A 23,316-nucleotide genomic window follows, 5' to 3' on the forward strand; every position below is an offset into this window, starting at 1 on the left:
ATAACAGCCTCCACCTCTCCCCATCCAATACCAGACTGCACCTCATCCCACCGAACACCAGAGTACGCTTCAACGCACCCAACACTGGACTGCACCACACCCCACGCAATACCAGACTGAACCTCACCCCACTCAACATCAGACTGCATCTCACTCCACCCAACACTAGACTACACCTCATCTCGCCTCAACCAACACTACACTGCACCTCACTTCACCCAGCACCAGATAGCACCACACCCCTCTCAACAGTAGATTGCACCATACTCCACTCAACACTAGACTGCACTTCACCCACCCAACAACAGACTGCACCACACCCACCCAATACCAGATTGCACCTCTTTCCACAGATCACCAGACTACACTTCACCGCACACAACAGTAGACTGTATCTTACCCCTCCCAACACTGGACTGAACCACACCCAACCCTTACTCTAGACTGGGCCTTACCCCACCCAACACAAGACTACACCTCACCCCACACAACACTAGATTGCACATCACCCCACCAAACACCAGACTGCACTACACCCCAACCAACACCTACTGCACATCACTCCACCCAACAGTGCGCTACACGGAAACCAACACTACACTGTACCTAACCTGACACCAAACCAGACTGCACCTCACCCCATACATTAGATTGCACCTCACCCCCCATAATACAAGACTGCAACTGACCCTACCCAACTCTACATTGTACCTCCCCCTTACAACACTAAACTGCACCTCACCCCCCACCTCACCCCATCATACACTAGACTGCACCAAACACGAGACTTGCATCACATCCATCCAACAGCAGACTGCACCTCACCTCACCCAACAGCAGAATGCACCTCAACCCACAAAACACCAGACTGCATCACATCCCACCCAACTAGAGATTGGACGTCCTCCAACCCAACACCAGACTGCATCTCACCTCACCCTACACCAGTCTTTAACTTCACCCCATCCAACACAAGACTGCACCTAACCCCACTCAACACCAGACTGCACCACACTCCACCCAACACCAGACTACACCTCAACCCACAGAACACCAGACTACACTTCAACGCACCCAACACTAGACTGCTTCTTACCCCACCCAACACTGGACTGCACCAAACCCCACGCAATACTAGACTAAACTTCACCAAACCCAACACCAGACTGCACTTCACTCCATCCACCACTAGACTTCACCTCACTCTATTCAATAGCAGACTGCATCTCAACCCAACCAACACTGGACTACACCACACCACACCCTTGCTCTAGACTGGGCCTCACCCCACCCAACACCAAACTGCACCACACTCCACACAAGACAAGACTACACCTCACCCCACAGAACACCAGATTCCACCACACCCCACCCAAAATCAGACTGCATGCCACCCCAACCAACACTAGAGTGCTCCACCACCTCACCCAGCACCTGACTGTACCACACCCCTCCTAACAGTAGATTGCACCACACCCCACTCAATGCCAGACTGCACCACACTCCACCCAAAACCAGATTGCTGCTCACCCCACCGAATGCCAGACAGCACCTCACCCCACTGAAAGCCAGACTGGACTTCACCCCACCCAATATTAGACTGCATCTTACCCCATCCAACACTGGACTGCACCTTACCTAACACTAGACTGAACCTCATCCCACTCAGCACCAGACTGAACCTCACCCCAACGAACTCCAAGCTGCACCTCACCTTACCTAACACCAGACTGTACCTCATACCACCCAACACCAGACTGCACATCACCCCACCCAACACTAGACTTCCGTATCATACAGGCTACACCCTATCATACAGACTTTCCCACATCTTACAAGTTTTCCATATCATCCAGACTCCCCATATCATACAGGTTCTCCCATATCGTATAGTTTTCCCCATATACAGGCTCCTCATATCATACAGACTCTGTCTTACCCTACAAACTTCCCATATAATACAGGATCCCCCATATCATAGAGACTCCCTCATATGACAGAGACTTCCCCATATCATACAAGCTTTACATATCATACTGGCTCCCTGTATCAGACAGGCTCCTCTATATCATGCAGACTTGCCAAATCATACAGGCTCCCCATATCATATAGACTCTCCCATATCATACAGGCTCCCCTATATCGCACAGGCTCCCTCATATATACAGACTCCCATATCATGCAGAATATCCCATATCATACAGGCTCCCACATATCATACAGGCTCCCTCATATCATACAGATTCTCCGTATCATAAAGGCTCTTGCATATCTCAGGCTTCCCCATATCGTACAAACTCCCTTACATACAGGCTCCCAATTCCATACAACCTTCATATATACAGATTCCTCCATATCATACAGGCCCCCTATACCAGACAGGTTCCCACATATCAAACAGGCTCTTTCATATCATACAGACTCCCAATATCGTACAGGCTCACCATATAATACAAATTGTCATATATCATACGGACTCCCCATATCATACAGACTACCACATATCATCAGGCTCCACATATCATACACGTTATCCAATATCATACAGGCTTCCTATATTATACAGGTTCCCCATTCCATACTTGCTTCCCTGTATCATACAGACTTTCCTTTATCATACAGACTTCCTATATCGTACAGGCTCCCCATACCATGCAAGTTACGTATCATACAGACTTCCCATATCATATAGACACCCCATATCATACAGGCTCTTCTATATCATACAGGCTGCCCCATATCATACAGACTCCCCACATCACACAGTCTCTTTCATATCATACAGACTCCCAATATCGCACAGGCTCACCATATGATACAAATTGTCATGTATCATACGGACTCCTCATATCATGCAGACTCCCACATATCATCAGGCTCCACATATCATACACGTTATCCAATATCATACAGGCTTCCTATATTATACAGGTTCCCCATTCCATACTTGCTTCCCTGTATCATACAGACTTTCCTTTATCATACAGACTTCCTATATCTTACAGGCTCCCCATGTCATGCAAGTTACGTATCATACAGACTTCCCATATCATATAGGCACCCCATATCATACAGGCTCTTCTATATCATACAGGCTACCCCATATCACACAGACTCCCCACATCACACAGATTTTTCATATCATACAGACTCTTCCATATCATACAGGATTCCCTATATCGTACAAACTCCCTCATATACAGGCTCCCAATTCCCTACTAGCTCCACATATACATACTCCCCCATATCATACAGGCTCTCCCATATCATACAGGCTCCCTATGTCAGACAGGCTCCCACGTATCACACAGGCTCCCTCATATCATACAGACTCCCAGTATCACAAGGCTTCCTCATATCATACAGACTCCGTATATCATACAAACCCGCCCATCTTCCCGTATCATATAGGCTTTTCTGTATCATACGAACTACCCCATACCATCAGGCTTCTCACATCATACAGGTTATCTAATATCATACAGGCTTTCCATACTATAGAGGATCCCCATATCATACCTACTTCCCTATATCATACAGACTCTCCTGTATGAACAGGTTTCCTATATCATACAAGTTGTCATGTATCATAAGGCCTCCCCATATCATACAGACTGCCCCATATGATACAGGCTCTTCCATATCATACAGGCTCCCCCATATCATACAGGCTACCCATACAAAAGGTCTCCCATATCATGCAGGCCCCCCGTATCGAACTAGTTTCCCTGTATCATACAAACTCCCCATATCATACAGACTCCTCTTAATATACAGGTCCCCACATCATACAGGCTTCCCCTTTTCATAAAAACTCTCCCATATCATATAGGCGTCCCATAACATAAGGCTCTTCTGTATCATGCAGACCTCATCCATATCACTCAGACTCCTACGTATCATGAATCTCCCATATCATATAAGCTATGATGTATCGTACAGACTCCTTCTTATAATACGGTCTCCAAAATATAATACAGGCTTCCCCATATCATACAGACCCCCATATCATACAAACTCCTCCATATCATACAGGCTTCCCCATATCATACAGACCCCCCATATCAAACTCCCCCATATCACACAGGCTTCCCCATATCATACAGGCCCCCATATCATACAAACTCCCCATATCATACAAACTATCCATATCATACAGGCTTCTGCATATCATGCAGAGTACCTCATACCATATAGGCTCTTCTATATCATACCGGGTCCCCCATATCATACTTCCTATGTTATACAGGCTCCATACCATACAGGCTTCCGCATATCATGCAGATTACCCAATATCATACAGGCTCCCCATATCATACAGACCCCATATCGTACAGACTTCCCATATCGTACAGTCTTCCCATATCACACAGATTTTCCATACCATACAGACTCTTCCATATCATACAGGCTCCCCTATTTTATACAGACCCCCGTATCGATCAGACTTCCCATATCATGCAGGTTCCTCTGCGTCATACACGATCCCCATATCATACAACCTCCTCATATCATACAAGCTCCCCATATCATACAGACTCCCCATATCATACAGGCACCCCATATCATAGAGGCTCTTCCATATTATACAGTCTACCTCATATCATACAGACCCCATATCGGATAGACTCCCCATATCACAGAATTTTCACATCATCCAGACTCCCCATATCATACAGGCTCTTACATAATATACAGGCTTTCCAGTATGATACATACCCCCGTATCGAACAGACTTTCCATATCATACAGACTTTTTATATCATTGAGACTCCCCATATCATACGGCTTCTTCATATCATACAGGCTACCCAAATCATACAGACTTCCCATATCATACAGGCTCCTCCATATCGTACAGACTCCCTGTATCATACAGGCTCCTTCCTATCATACAAACTCCCTCATATGGTACTGACTCCCCCATATCATAAAGGCTCCCCATATCATAGAGACTCCCTCATATAGTATAGGCTCCTTCATATCATAAAGATTCCCCATACCATAGTGACTCCACCAGATTATTGAGGATCCTCTGTACTTAAAGACTTCCAATATCATACAGACTCCCCTATATCATACTGGCTCCCCTATATTATACAGGCTTCCTATATCATACTGGTTCTTATGTATCATACAGGCTTTTCATATCATAATCGTTCCTCCATATCATACAGGCTTTCCTGTATTATACAGGCTCTCCTGTATCATACAGGCTCCTCATATCATACAGGTTTTCTTGTATCATACTGACTCTCCTGTATCATACAGACCACTTTTGATACGGGTTTCTCCATATCATACAAACTTCCCATATCATACAGACTCCCCTTATCATACAGACTCTCCCTTAACATACAGGCTCCTCCATATCATACAGATTCCCTTATCATACAGGCTCCCCCGTATACAGACTCCCTCATATCGTACTGATTTCCCACATCACATAGGCTCTCTCATATCGTACAGATTCCCTCATATGATATCACACAGGTTCTTCCATATCACACAGGCTCCCCAATATTGTACAAAACCCTCCATATCATACACGTTCCTCCTTATCATGAGATTTCCCATATCATACATACTCCCTATGACATAGAGACACCCATATCATACAGGCTGTCCTTTATCATACAGATTCCTCCATATCATATAGGCTCTCATTTATCATACAAACCTTTACATATCATAGAGGCTCCCCCATATCACAGAGGCCTTCCAGTTTCACACAGGCTCTTCTGTATTATACACGCTTCTCATATCATACAAGCTTCAACATATCATACAGGATTTCCTGCATCACACAGACACTCTTGCATCATACAGACTCCCCATAAAATACAAGCCCTCATATACAGGCTCCCCATGTCATACAGGATTTTTTTGCATCATGCATATCTCCATATCATACAGACTACCTATGATATAGGCTCTTCCATATCCTATAGACTCCCCAGTATCAAATGGATCCTCCATATCATACAGGCTCACCCACATCACGCAGATACCTCCATATCATAGAGGCTCTTCTGTATCATACAGGCTTCCCCATATCATAGAGATTCCACCATATCATACAGGCTCCTTCATATCATACAGGCTCCTCCATATCATAGAGATTCCACCATATCATATAGGCTCCCCATGTCATACAGATACTTTCATATCATACAGATACTGTCATATCATACAAGATCCTTCATATCATACAGGCTTCCCTTTATCTTAAAGGCTCCCCCATATCATACAGGCCTCTATATCATATAGGATATTCCATACCACACAGCTATACCATATCATACAGTTTCTCCTGTATCATACAGACTCCCCGACATTACACAGGGTTCCCCATATCATACGGGCTTTCCCATGTCACACAATCTCAGCCATATCACACAGGGTTCTCCGTATCATACAGACTCCCCATATCATACAGTATCCATATCATACAAGCTTCCCCATATCATACAGATTCCCCTTACCATATCATATGACCAACTCCAAATCATACAGGCTCTCCTGTATCATACACACTCCCCGACATTATACAGGCTACCCCATATATACATTCTCCTCCACATCATTCAGGCTTCCCTATATCATACAGGCTCCCCTTTTCATACTGGATCCTCCATATCATACAGGCTTCCCCATTTCATACAAGCTCCTCTATATCATACATGGTCTCCCATATCATTCATTTTCCTCTATATCCTAAAAACTCTCGCATATCATATAAGCCCCTTCATATCATATATACTCTCCTGTATTATACAGGCTCTCCTGTATCAAACAGGCTCCTCATATCATACAGACTTTCCTGTATCATAAAGACTCTCCTGTACCATGCAGAATCCGCTTTCAATAAGGGTTTCCCCCACACCATACAAACTTCCCATATCATACAGGCTCCCCTATATCATATATACTCCCCGCATCATACAGCCTACCAATGTACAAGCTCCCCATATCTTGCAAGCTTCCCCGATTTCATACAGGCTCTTTCATCAAACAGGCCTTCCATATCATACAGACTCCCACATATCATACAGATTTTCCATATCATAGACTTCCTATATCATACACACTCCCCTTATCATACAGGCCCCCCATATGATATAAGTTCTCGTGTGTCATGCATAATCCCATACCATACAGGCTCCCCATATTATAGAGGCTTTCCCGTATCATATAGGCTCCCCCTATCCTATAGACTTCCCTATGTCATAATGGCTTTTCCATACTACAAACTTCTGCATTTCATACAGGCTCACCCACATTATACGGGTACCCCCATATCATAGAGGCTCCTCCATATCATACACACTCCCCCATATCATACAAGATCCTCCATATCATAGAGATTCCACCATATCATACAAACATCCCATATCATATAGACAGTCATATCATATAGGATTCTTCATGTCATACAGGCTTCCCCATATCATAAAGGCTCCCCATATCATACAGACCCCATATCATATAGGTTACTCCATAGCATACAGGCTCTCCTACATCATGCAGTTTTTCCTGTATCTTACAAACTTCCCGACATTACACAGACTTCTCCATATCATACGGACTTCCCCATATCATACGGTCTCCGCCTTATCATATAGGCTTCCCCCATCATACAGAATCCTCCAAATCATTGGGGCTCCTCCATATCATACAGGCTCCTCCATATCATATCGTATAAGCTACTACATATGTTAGAGTCTCTCCCATATCATACATATCATATAGGCTACTCCCTATCATACAGGATCCCCTGTATAATGCAAACTCCCCCTGTCGTAAATGACTTCCCTATATAGTACAGGCTCTCCATATCATTAGATTTCCCGTATCATACATACTCCACATATCATACAGACTTCCTATGCCTTATATGCTCTCTATATCATACATGCTCTTTCATATCATACAGATTCTCCCATATGATACAGAATTCCTCATATCATAAAGGCTCATCATATCATAAGGTTCCTCCATATCATGCAGACTCCCCATATCATACAGATTTCTCCTAATCATTTAGACTCTGTCATATCATATATACTTCTTTACATCATACAGGCTCCCACGTATCATATAAGCTTTCCCATATCAAACAGGCTTCCCCATGTTAAAAGGCTTCCTGCATGTCATACAGACTCCCCATATCATACAGGCTCCTGTATATCGTACAGTTTCCCCCATATCATCCAGACTCCTCCATATCATACAGGCTCCCCATATCATACAGGCTCCTCCATATCATACAGGCTTCTCCTCATCATACAAACCCCATATCATACGTGCTTCCTAATATCAAAGAGGCTCCTAATATCGCACAGTTCCCCCATATCATACATATTATACATATTATACATATTTCCTATGCCATACAGACTCCTCCATATCATACAGGCTTCCTCATATCATACAGGCTTCTCGTATCATACAGACTTCCCTATATCATACAGACTCTCCCATATCATACAGGCTTTCCCCCATCATACAGGCTCTCTCACATCATAAGGCTTCCCCACTTCATACGTACTCCCTATATCATACAGACTCCCCATACCATACAGGCTTCCTTATATAACGCAGGCTTCTCCATATCATACAGACTCCCGCATAATATACAGACTCCCTATATTATACATACCTCTGTCATACAGCTTTCCGATATCATACAGGCCCCTTATATCATACAGACTATATCATACAGACTCCCTCATATCATACATAATCCCCCATATCATAAAGACTCCTCCATATCATACAGGCTTTCCCATATCATACAAGCATCCCTTATCATAAGGTTCCTCAATATGATACAGACTCCTTCATATCATACAGGCTCCTTATATCGTGCAGATCCCTGTATCATACAGATTCCCCATATCATACAGACTCTTTCATGTCATACCGGCTTTCCCATATCATACAGGCTCCCAACATCATAGGCTCCCCTTTCATATACTCCCTATATCATACAGATTCCCCCATATCATACAGACTCCCCATATCATACATGCTTTCCCATATCATATAGGTTCCCCATATCATAAGATTCCTCCATATTATAAGGACTCCCCCATATCAAAGGCTCCTTCATATCATACAGACTCTCCCATATCATACAGACTCCTCCATATCATAAAGGCTTAGCCATATCATACAATTTCCGCATATCATATAGAATCCTTCATATCATACAGGTTCCCCATTTCATACAAGCTCTTCCATATCATAAAAGCTCCTCCATATCAAAAACTTCTTATCATACAGGCTCCTACATGTCAAGAAATGCTCTATATCATACAGGCTCCTCCTCCATATCGTACAAGCTCCCCATATCATACAGACTCTTCATATCATGCAGGCTTCCCCTTATCATAGAGACTCCATGTCATACACGCTTCCCAGTACTATACAGGTTTCTATGTCATAAGGTTCTCCATATCATACAGACTCCCCATAAGGTTCTCCATATCATACAGACTCCCCATAAGGTTTCCCACATGATATACAAGCTCCCCATATCATAAGAGTCCTTTATATCATACAGACTCGCCCATATCTTACAGGCATCTCCATATTATCCAAATTACCCCATATCGTGCAGGTTCCTCCATAACATAGAGACGCCCTCTAATCATACAAACTCTTCCATATCATACGGGCTCCTGCATATGATACAAGCTTCCCCATACCATAAAGTCTTCACATATCATAAAGCTCCTCCATATCATACAGACTCCTCCATATAGAATAGACCCCCCCATATAATACAGGCTTCCTCATATCAAGCAGATTCCCCCATATGATGCAGGCTTTCCCATATCATACTGGCTGCTCTTATCTTAAGGTTCCTCCTATTATACATGTCTATATCATACAGATTTCTATATATCTTACACGCTTCCCCATATCATACAGACTCTCCCATATCGTACAGCCTCCTCCATATTATACAGGCTCCTCCATACCATAAGGCTCCCCATATCATAAGGCTCTCCTATACATACAGACTTTCCTGTATCATACAGACCCCTTATCATACAGGCTCCCATATCATACAGACTTTCATGTATCGTAAGGTTCCCCATATACAGGTTTTTCCATATCCTACAGGCCCCTCATATCATAATGTTCCTCTGTATCATGCAGGCATACCCATATCATGCAGGGTACTCCATATTATACAAACTTCCCTATCATACAGGCATCTCCATATCATACAGACCCCCCATATCGTGCAGGCTCCTCCATATCATAGAGACGCCCTACTATCATACTATCACAGACTCGTCCATATCATGCAGGTTCCCGCATATCATACAGGCTTTCCCATATCATACGGACGCCATATCAGACTCCCACATATGATACAGGATTCCCCATATCATACAGATTCCCCCATATGATGCAGGCTTCCCCATATCATACTGGCTTCTCATATCCTAAGGTTCCTCGTATTGTTCATATTGCCTATATCATACAGACTCCTATACATCTTACAGGCTCCCCTATATCGCACATCCTCCCAATATCATACAGGCTCCTCCATACCATACAAGTTCCTCATATCATAAGCTCTCCCATATACTGACTTTCCCTGTATTTACAGACTCCCACTTATCATACAAGCTTTTCCTTATAGTCTCCCCATATTATACAAACTATCATGTATCATACAGGCTCCCCATATCATACAAGCTTTTCCTTATAGGCTCCCCATATCATACAAGCTTTTCCTTATAGGCTCCCCATATCATACAAGCTTTTCCTTGTCACACAGGCTCTTCATATCATAAAGTTCCTCCATGTAATGCGGACATCCCCTTATTATACAGGCTACTCCATATCATATAGACTCCCTCATATCGTACAGGCACCTCCACATCATACAGACGCTCTCCTATCTTACAGACTCTTCCATATCATAGGACTCCCCATATCATACAGGCTCCCACCATATCATACCTGCTCTGTTTTAAGAAACACACGTCTCCACATTATACAGGCTTCCCATATCATATAGATTACCCTATCATTCAAGCTTCTCCATATCATACAGGCTCCTGCATACCATACAGGCTCCTGAATACCATACAGGTTTCCCCATATCATACAGGCTTCTTCATATCATACAGGCTTCCGCATATCATACAGACTTCACCATATCATACAGGCTTCCCCATATCATACAAGCTTTCCCATATCAAACAGCTTCCTCCATATCGTGTAGGCTCCTCCATATCATACAGACTCCTAGATATCATACAGGCTCTCTCATATCATACAGACTTCTCCGAATCATACAGCCTCCCCTATGTCATAAAGCTTCTCCATATCACACAGACTTCCCTTTTCATGCAGGCTCCTTCATATCATACAGACTCACTCATTTTATGCAGGCTCCCTATGTCACACAGACTCCCCTATATCATGCAGGCCCCTCTTTATCATCCACACTTCCCACATCATACAGAATCTTCCATATCATACAGGCTCTCCTATATCACGAAGACTTCCCTATGCCATACAGGCTCCCCCATATCGCATAGCCTCCCCTATACAGGCTCTACCATACCAGGCTCTACCATACACACTCATCTATATCATACAAGCTTCCTCATATCATACAGACACTCTGTATCATAAGAGAATTGTCTATATTATACAGACTTCCCAGTATCATACAATTTCCTCCATATCATACAAGCTTCCCAATATCATACAGTTTCCTCCATATCATACAGGCTCCTTTATATAATACTGGCTTCCCATGTCATACAAGGTCTTCCATATCATACAGGCTTTCCCATATCAATCAGTTTCCCATATCATATAGCCTCACCCGTATCATACAGACTCCCTATATCATACAGGCTCTTCCATATCATACAGACTCCCCGATGTCATACCGTACAGATTCCCCTATATCATACAGGGTCCCACCATGTCACACCTGGTGTCCTATATCGAGCACACTTGTCAATATTATACAGGCTTTCCCATATACAAGCTTCCCCATATCATACAGACTCCTCTATATCATGCAGGCTCCCTGATATCATACACGCTCCCCATATCGTACAGCTTCCCCCATATCGTACAGCTTCTCCCATATCATACAGGCTTCACCATACCATACGATCTCCCCATATCATAAGGTTTTCCCATATCATACAGGTTTTCCTGTATAATACAGACTCCACCTTATCATACAGGCTTCCCCATATCATACACGTTTCTCCATATCATAAAGGCTTTAACATATGAATCAACTTCCCATACAGGATCACCTATATCATACAGACTCCCCTATATCATACAGGCTCCCCTAAGATTATGCGGACTCCCCATATCATACAGGCTCCCTATATCATGCTTGTACCTCTATATCATACACTCCCCAATATCATTCCGGCTCACCAATATCATACAGGTTCCCAATATCATACAGATTCCCCATATCACTCAGACTCCCCATATCACACAAGCTTCTCCATAACATGCAGACTCTCTTTATCATACAGGCTGACTCATCATACAGACTCCTCCTATCTCACATACGTTCCCGCCATGTCATACCTGGTGTCCCGTATCAAACACACTTCTCCACATTATACAGGGTCCCATATATACAGGCTTCCCTATATCATACAGGCTTGTCCATATCATGCAGACTCCTCTGTATCATACAGCCTTTCTCATATCATACAGACTCCCCTATATCATACAGACTTCTCTATATCATAAGCCTTCCACAAAACGGAGTTTCCTCATATCATGCAGGCTACTCTATATCATACAGGCTTCTCCATGTCATACAAGCTCCTCCATATCATACAGGCTCTCCCATATATAGAATCCTCTATATCATACACAATCCACCATATCATACATGCTCCCCATATCATAAAGACTACCCATATCATACAGGCTTCCTCTTATCATATAGACCCCCATATCATACAGGCTTCCCCATATCATACTGGGTCTCAATATCATAAGGTTCGTCCGTATCATATATATTCCGTATATCATACATATACAGTCTCCTCCATAAACAGACTTCTCCGTATCATACTTACTTCCCCATATCATACAGTGACCTCCATATCGTACAGGCGTCTCCATGTCATACAAGCTCCTCCACATCATACATACCCCATATCATACAGACTCCTCATATCATCAGGATTCCCCTTATCGTACAAACCTTCATATCATACAGGCTTCTCATCAAACAGGCTCCCTAAATCATAAGGCTCCTCGTATCACACATACTCCCTATATCATACAGACTCCTCCATATCATAGAGGCTTCCTCACATCATACAGGCTCCCTATATCGTGCAGACTCCCCTATATTATACAAGCTCTTCATATCATAAGGCGTCCCCGTTTAATACATACTCCCTCTATCATACAGACTACCCATTTCACACAGACTTTTCCATAACGTACAGGCTTCCCCATGTCATACAAGTTACTCCATATCATACAGACTCCCCCATATCGCACAGGCTTCCCATATCATAAGGCTCCGCGTATCATACATACTCCTTATATCATACAGACTCCCCATATCATACAGGCTTCCCCATATCCTACAGGTTCCCCGTATCATACAGACTTCCCTATTTCATACAGACTCTTCCATATCATACAGGCTTTCCCATATCATACAGGCTTCCCCATGTCATACAAGTTCCTCCATATCATACAGGCTTCCTCAAATAGTACAGACTCCCCCATATCATAAAGACTCAACCATACCTTACACGCTTCCTTCATACCATACATGCTCCACATATCGTACAGATCCCCATATCATACAGACTCTCCCATATCATACAGACTCTCCCATATCATACAGGCTTCCCATATCATAAAGCTCTCCCCTTTCATACATACTTTATATATCGTACAGACTCCCCCATACCACAAGGCTTCCTCATATCATACAGGCTCCTCCATGTCATACCGGCTTCCCCATATACAGGTTCTCCAGATCATCCGGACTCCCCATATCATACAGGCTCCTCATATTATACATGTATCTCCATATCATACACTCCCCGATATCATACAAGCTCCCCATATCATATTTGTACCTCCATAACATACACTGCCCGATATCATGCAGGCTCCCAATACCCTGTAGGTTCCCAAATCATACAGAGACTCCCATATTATACAGGTTCCTCTATATTATACACTCTCCACATACAAACAGGTTTCCCATATCATACAGATTCCCCATACCGCATAGCCTCCTCCATAACATACAGACTCTCTCTATCATACAGGCTTCCTCATGTCTTACAGACTCCCCTATATCATAAAGCTTCCCCCATATCATACCTGCTGTCCTATTTCAGACGCGCTGCTCCACATTATATAGGCTCCCTCATATACAGGCTTCTCAATATCATACAGGCCTCCCCATATCACACAGGCTTTTCCATATCGTACAGACTCCTCTATATCATACAGGTTCCCTCATATCATACAGACTCCCCCATATCATACAGACTTCTCCATATCATAAAGGTTTCCACTAAACATAGAGTTTTCCTCATATCATGCAGGCTATTCCATATCATACAGGCTTCCCTATGTCATACAAGCTCCACCACATCATACATACTCCATATCATACAGACTCCTCATATAATCAGGCTTCCCCTTATCGTACAAACCTTCATATCAAACAGGCTCCCTATATCGTACAGGCTCCCCATATCACAAGGCTCCGTGTATCATACATACTCCCTATATCATACAAACTCCTCATATCATATAGACGTTTTCCATATCATACAGGCTTCCCCTTATCATACAGTTTCCGCATATCATACAAGCTTCTCTATGTCATATGATATTCTCCATATCATACATACCTCTTCATTTGGCTCAGGCTCCCCATACTATAAGGCTACGCGTATCATACATACTCCTTATATCAAACAGACTCCCGATATCATACATGCTTCCTCATATCCTATAGGCTTCCCATATCATACAGACTTCCCTATATCATACAGACTCTCCCATATTACACAGACTTTCACGTATCATATAGGCTTTCTGATATCATACAGGCTCCCTATATCATAAGGTTCCTGCATATCATACAGACTCCCTCATATTACTAAGACTCCTCCATATCATACAGGCTTTCTCATATCATGGTAGCTTTCCATATCATAAGGTTCCTTACTATGATAGAGACTCCCCTATACCATACAGGCTTCCTCATACCATACATGCTCCCCATATCATACAGATCTCCATAACATACAGACTTCCCCATATCATACGGACTCTCCCATATCATACAGGCTATCCGATATCATACAGGCTTTCCCATATCATACAGGCTTTCTATATAATAAGATTCCCACCTTTCATACATACTTTATATATCACAAAGACTTTCCGATATCATACAGGCTTCCTCATATCATACAGGCTCCCCATATCATATAGACTCCCTCATATTATACAGACTCCCCCATATACAAGCTTTAACATATCATGTAGGTTCCTCCATATCGTAAGGTTTCTCCATATCATACAAACTCCCCCATATCATACAGGCTCCTTCATATCATACAGTCTCCCACATATCGTACAGACTAATCCACAACATCCAGGCTTTCTTGTATCATACAGACTTCCCCATATCATAAAGTTCATTCTTATCATACAGAAGTCTCATATCATCCATGTTCCTCCATATCATGTAGACTCCCCTATATCATACAGGCTATTTTATATCATACAGACTCTTCAATATCATGCAGACTCCCTCATATCATACAGGCTCTTCTATATCATACAGGATTCCCCATATCATACAGACTCCCCATATCATACATGCTTCCCATATCATAGAGGCTACTTTGTATCATACAGGTTCCCCTTATCATACAGGCTTTCCTATATTATACATACTCCCCTATGTGATACAGGCTCTCACCACATCATGCATGTTACTCCCCACATAATATAGCCTCCCCATATACAGGCTTCCCCATATCATACAGGCTCCCATATCATCCATGTTTCCTATATCATACATACTCCTCCATATCATATAGGCTTTCCATATCCTACAGACTCTCCCAGATTATACAGATTCCACGATATCATGCAGACTCCCTCATATCATGCAGACGCTTCCATATCTTAAAGGCTCCCGCAAGTGATACAGACTCTTCCATATCATACAGGCTTCTCCATATCATACAAGCTTCCCATATCATACAGGCTTTCCTGTATCATAAAGACTCCCCTATATGAGAGAGGCTCCCACCCCATCTTACATGCTTTCTAGTATCATATACACTCCTAACATTATACAAACTCACCATACACAGGCTTCTCCATACCATACACAGGCTTCTCCATACCATACACAGGCTTCTCCATACCATACACAGGCTTCTCCATACCATACACAGGCTTCTCCATACCATACACAGGCTTCTCCATACCATACAGGCTTCACTAAATCGTACAGGCTCTTTATATCATTCGGGTTTCCGCTTATCATACAGACTCTTCCATAATATACAGACTCCTCCATATCGTACAGGCTTCCACATATCATGCAACTTCCCACATATCATACAGGATTCCCCATTTTATACGAGCTCCTCCATACCATACAGGCTCTCCCTTATAATGCAGGATCCTCCATATCATACAGGAGCCTCCATGTCATACAAACTCTTCCATATTGTACAGGCCCCATGCCATACAGGTTCCCCATATCATACATACTCCCCTATATCATACAGGCTGCTCCATATCATACAGATCCCTATACCTTTCAGGTTTCCCTATATCAGGTTTCCCCATATCATGCAGGCTCCCTATATCATATGGCTCCCCTGTGTCATATATATATACTCCCTGTATCATACAGGCTTCCTCATAGCATACAGGCTTTCCAATCATACAGGCTTTCTCCCATCAAACAGGCTTCCCATATCATAAGGTTCCTCCATATCATACCGACTCTTCCATATCATACAGGCTCCTTCATATCATATATGTAGACCATATATGATATGGTCTACATATCGTACAGGCTTCACCATATCATAAGGCTACATCGTATCATACAGACTTCCCCATATCATACGTTCTCCTTCATACCATAAAGACTACCCCATATCATACATGCTCCTCCATATCATACAGACGTCTTCACATCATACTGACTCCCCATATCATACAGGCTTCCCCATTTCATAGAAGCTCCTCTATATCATTCAGGCTCTCACATATCATACATTCTCCTCCATATCATACATACTCCCCATATCACACGGACTCCACTAATCATACAGGCTTCCCCATGTCATACAAACCCTCCTATATCATATAGATTTCCCTATACCAAATAGGATCCCTATATAATACAGGTTCCTGATATTATAAGGCTCCCCGTATCATACAGACTCCTTCCTATTATACAGGCTTCTCCATATCATTCAGGTTCTCCTATATCATACATACTCCTCCATATCATAAGACCCTCCCATTTCATTCAGACTCCATATCATTCATACTCTCCTTATCATGCAGTTTCCTCCATATCATACAGACTCCCTCATATCATACAGACTCTTCCATATCGTAGAGGCACCTCATATCATACAGTCTCTTCAATATAATACGGACTCCTCGATATCATACAAGCTTCCCTATATCATACAGTCTCCTCCATATCATGTAGGCTTTCCCATTTCATACAAGCTCTTCCATATCATGCAGGCTCTCCCATATCATACAAATTCCTCCATATTATACAGAATCCCTCATATAGAGGCTTCCCCATACCATACACACCCCCATATCATACGTTCTCCATATCATACAGGCTCCCCATATCACAAGACGCCCCGTATCATACATCCTCCCCATATCATGAAGGCTCTCCCATATCATAGAGGTTACCCCATATCATAAGGACTTCCCATATCATACATACTCCCCCATATCATACAGGCTTTCCCATATCATACAAGCAATCCCATATCATAAGGTTTCTCAGTATCATACAGACTCCCCCATATCATACAGGCTTCTGCATATTATACAGACTCCCCTTTATCGTACAGGCTCCTTTATATCATAGATTCCCTCATATCATACAGGCTCATTCATATCATAAAGACTACCCATATTATATAAGCTTCTCCATATCATACAGACTTCCCCATATCATACAGTTTTCCCACATCATACAGACTTTTCCAAATTATACAGTCTTCTCCATTTCATACGAGCTCCTCCATATCATACAGGCTCCTCCATAACATACAAACTTATTCATATTATACAATGTCCTTCATATCGTACAAGCTTCATTATATAAATACTTCCCCATATCATACAGGATCACCCGCATCATAAGGCTTCCCCATATCATACAGATTCTCCCATATCTTACAAGCTACCCATATCATACAGACTCTTCATATCATGAGGCTCCCCTGTATCATACGCACTCCCCATATCATACTGATATCCTTAGATCTTACAGGTTTCTATATCATAAAGGCTCCCCTGTATCATACATACTTCCCATATCATACAGACTTTCCCATATCATACACGTTTTCCCATATCATGAAAGTTCCCCATATTTTGAGGCTCCTCCACATCATACAGACTCCCCCATATCATACAGACTCCCTCGTATCATACAGACTCTTCCATATCATACAAGCTTCGGCATATCATACAGACTTCCCTATATCATAAGGCTCTTCCATCTCTTACAGATTCCCCATATCATACTGGTTCCTTCATATCATACAGGCCCCTCCGTATCATACAGGTTTCCGCATATCTTACAGGATTCTTCATATCATACAGGCTCCCCTTTATCATAAAGCTTCTCCCTATCATACAGACTCTCCTGTATCATACAGGCTCCTCCATATCATACAAGACTCTCCCATATCATACAAGTTCCTCCATACTATACAGACTCGCTCATATCATACTGGTTGGTTGGATATGGAAGCAAAGTACATATTAAAGCTATGTTAGTCAGTCTGTATTGTTCGTGTTAGTGATGCTTGAGACGAGAGAGAGAGAGAGAGAGAGAGAGCGAGAGAGAGAGATTCTACCACTGCTGATGACAGTATTTTGCCGAAAGTGTTGGTCACTACGCGTCTTGCTCGGTGTATAACACTGGACCTCATAATATCCAAATTGCGTTCATCTGGACCTGATTTGAACCACGATTCAAGTTTACTTTTAGATTCTATTGTTTGGTTGTGCCAGACGTGTTTGTCATTCCTCCTGGTTGTATATGTCATAGTCAGTTGATGAGTTGAAGTATTTCATTTCGTGTGGAGCCAACATGTACGAGTTAAGGTCAATAGATGGGTAAGATAAGCAGTCTTTTGTTAGTGTAAGGGAGCGACTTTCACGTACCCCCATAATGACATCGTGTTATGGCTGTCCTGACAGTGATGGAGGAACTGGAGAAGACTGGTGGAGAAGGTACACTGGGGACGCTGCAGGAGACGCTGCCGCCTGCAGGATACTCCAGGGACCAGGTGCTGGCGGCCGCTGCTGCTATCCTCACGTACGGTCAGTCATTATGTTCGTCTCTCCTTGATATCTTTCGTAATATATCATCCTGCGCTGCTCAGGGTGATACACTACACATGTAAAAGAAAAACAATTCTCTCTCTCTCTCTCTCTCTCTCTCTCTCTCTCTCTCTCTCTCTCTCTCTCTCTCTCTCTCTCTCTTTCTCTCTCTCTCTCTCTCTCTCTCTCTCTCTCTCTCTCTCTCTCTCTCTCTCTCTCTCTCTCTCTCTCTCTCTCTCTCTCTCTCTCTCTCTCTCTCTCTCTCTCTCTTTCTCTCTCTCTCTCTCTCTCTCTCTCTCTCTCTCTCTCTCTCTCTCTCTCCACTTCCGTCTTCTGTATCTTCTCTCTCCTTCTGTTCCACAATGACATCGTGTTTCATTCTACATATGCCAGGTCAAGTGTTTCATTCCTTTATATGTTAGATCAAATGTTTCATTCCTTCATATGTTAGATCAAGTGTTTCATTCTTTCATATGTTAGATCAAGTGTGTCATTCCTTTATATGTTAGATCAAATGTTTCATTCCTTCATATGTTAGATCAAGTGTTTCATTCTTTCATATGTTAGATCAAGTGTTTCATTCCTTTATATGTTAGATCAAATGTTTCATTCCTTCATATGTTAGATCAAGTGTTTCATTCTTTCATATGTTAGATCAAGTGTGTCATTCCTTTATATGTTAGATCAAATGTTTCATTCCTTCATATGTTAGATCAAGTGTTTCATTCTTTCATATGTTAGATCAAGGGTTTCATTCTTTCATATGTTAGATCAAGTGTTTCATTCTTTCATATGTTAGATCAAGTGTTTCATTCCCTTGTATGTTAGATCAAGTGTTTCATTCCTTCATATGTTAGATCAAGTGTTTCATTCCTTCATATGGTAGATCAAGTGTTTCATTCTTTCATATGTTAGATCAAGGGTTTCATTCTTTCATATGTTAGATCAAGTGTTTCATTCCCTCGTATGCTAGATTAAGTGTTTCATTCCTTCATATGTTGGATCAAGTATTTTATTCCTTCATATGTTAGATCAAGTGTTTCATTCCTTTATATGTTAGATCAAATGTTTCATTCCTTCATATGTTAGATCAAGTGTTTCATTCTTTCATATGTTAGATCAAGGGTTTCATTCTTTCATATGTTAGGTCAAGTGCTTCATTCCTTCGTATGTTAGATCAAGTGTTTAATTCCTTCATATGTTAGATCAAATGTTTCATTCCTTCATATGTTAGATCAAGTGTTTCATTCTTTCATGTGTTAGATCAAGGGTTTCATTCTTTCATATGTTAGGTCAAGTGCTTCATTCCTTCGTATGTTAGATCAAGTGTTTAATTCCTTCATATGTTAGATCAAATGTTTCATTCCTTCATATGTTAGATCAAGTGTTTCATTCTTTCATATGTTAGATCAAGGGTTTCATTCTTTCATATGTTAGGTCAAGTGCTTCATTCCTTCGTATGTTAGATCAAGTGTTTAATTCCTTCATATGTTAGATCAAATGTTTCATTCCTTCATATGGTATGTCATATGTGTCATTCCTTCATAAGGTACATGAAGTGTTTCATTCCTTCATATGGTCTATCAGTGATATCATTCCACTTATGATACATCGAATGTTTCATTCCTTCATATGGTGCATCAAGTGTTTCATTCCACTTATGGTACATAAAGTGTTTCATTCCTTCATATGTTACATTAAGTGTTTCATTCCTTCACCTGGTACATCAAGTGGTTCATTCCTTCATATGGTACATCGTTTCATTCCACTTATGGCACATCAAGTGTTTCATTCATTCATATGTTATATCAAGTGTTTCATTCCTTCATATGGTACATAAAGTGTTTCATTCCTTCATATGGTATGTCACATGTTTCATTCCATCGGATGTCATATCAAGTGTTTTATTCCACACATGAAACATCAGATGTTTCATTTCACATATGGTACAACAAGTGTTTCATTACTTCATATGGTACAACAAGTTTTTCATTACACAAGTGGTACATTAAGCGTTTCATTCCTTCATATTCATACAGTGCATCAAGTGTTTCATTCCACTTATGGTACATCGAATGTTTCATTCCTTGATACGATATATCAAGTGGTCCATTCCTTCATATGGTGTATCAAGCGTTTCATTCCTTCATATGGTGCATCAAGTGTTTCATTCCACATATGGTACATCAAGTGGTTCATTCCTTCATATGGTACATCAAGTGTTTCATTCCACATATGGTACATCGAATATTTCATTCCTTCATATGGTACATCAAGTGTTTCATTCCCTCATATGGTACATCAAATGGTTTATGCCTTCATATGGTTCACCAAGTGTTTCATTCCACTTATGGTACATCAAATGTTTCATTCCTTCATATGGTACCTCAAGTGTTTCATTCCTTCATTCCTTCATACCTTACATCGTGTTTCATTCCACATATGGTACATCAATTGTTTCATTCCTTGATATGCCACGTCAAGTGTTTCATTCCATTTATGGTCCATGAAATGTTTCATTCCTTCATATGGTATATCAAGTGGTTCATGCCTTCATATGGTACATCAAGTGTTTCATTGCACTTATGGTACACCGAGTGTTTCGTTTCTTCATATGACACATCAATTGTTTCATTCCTTCATATGGTACATCAAGTGTTTCATTCCACTTATGGTACACCGAATGTTTCGTTTCTTCATATGATACATCAATTGTTTCATTCCTTCATATGGTACATCAAGTGTTTCATTCCTTCATTCCTTCATATAGCACATCAAGTGTTTCATTCCACATATGGTACATCAAGTGTTTCATTCCACTTATGGTACACCGAATGTTTCGTTCCTTCATATGGTACATCAAATGTTTCATTCCTTCACATGGCACACCAAGTTTTTTATTCCTTCATATGGTACATCAAGTGTTTCATTCTACTTATGGCACACCGAATGTTTCAATTCTTCATATGGTACATCAAGTGGTTCATTCCTTCATGTGGTACATCAAGTGTTCCATTCCACATATGGTACATGAAGTGTTTCATTAATTGATATGGTACATCAAGTGTTTCATTCCACTTATGGTACATCGGATGTACATCAAGTGTTTCATTCCTTCATATCGTGCATCAAGTGGTACGTTGCTCAGATGGTACATCAGATTTTTCATCCCTCATATGGTGTATTGATTGTTTCATTCCACATCTAGTACATCAAGTGTTTCATTCCATATATGGTATATCTGTAGTTTCCTTGTATCGTACATCAAGTATTTCATTCCACATATGGTACATCAAGTGTTTCATTCCACATATGGTACATCAAGTGTTTCATTCCACATATGGTACATCAAGTGTTTCATTCCACATATGGTACATCAAGTGTTTCATTCCACATATGGTACATCAAGTGTTTCATTCCACATATGGTACATCAAGTGTTTCATTCCACATATGGTACATCAAGTGTTTCATTCCACATACGGCATGTCAAGTGTTTCATTCCTGGTAAAGGGCTGTTGACAGCAGCTGCTCAGGGTGTCGTGACTGTGGAGTGTAAGTTAGTGGTGCCCGGAACCATCTTATACATACTCTTGCCAATTCCTGGCCACTCAAACATCTTGAAGTATAATCATGACAAAGTCCAACAGATCCATGGCCCTACGTTCCTAGCATCGTG

At 41.7% G+C, this 23,316-nt stretch overlaps 1 protein-coding gene across 1 annotated transcript in view; it reads left to right on the top strand.

Moving 5' to 3' along the window:
* LOC139748816 (sphingosine-1-phosphate lyase-like) overlaps positions 1 to 23,316 on the top strand; it is a 194,993-nt gene that overhangs the window by 54,235 nt on the left and 117,442 nt on the right. Inside the window, exon 5 of the mRNA XM_071662247.1 lies at positions 19,516 to 19,638. Within this exon, the coding sequence (XP_071518348.1) occupies positions 19,516 to 19,638 (123 nt within the window). The remainder of the gene's footprint in view (positions 1 to 19,515; positions 19,639 to 23,316) is intronic.

The sequence above is a fragment of the Panulirus ornatus genome, chromosome 5 (genome assembly GCF_036320965.1).
Source record: "Panulirus ornatus isolate Po-2019 chromosome 5, ASM3632096v1, whole genome shotgun sequence".
Classification (NCBI taxonomy): domain Eukaryota; kingdom Metazoa; phylum Arthropoda; class Malacostraca; order Decapoda; family Palinuridae; genus Panulirus; species Panulirus ornatus.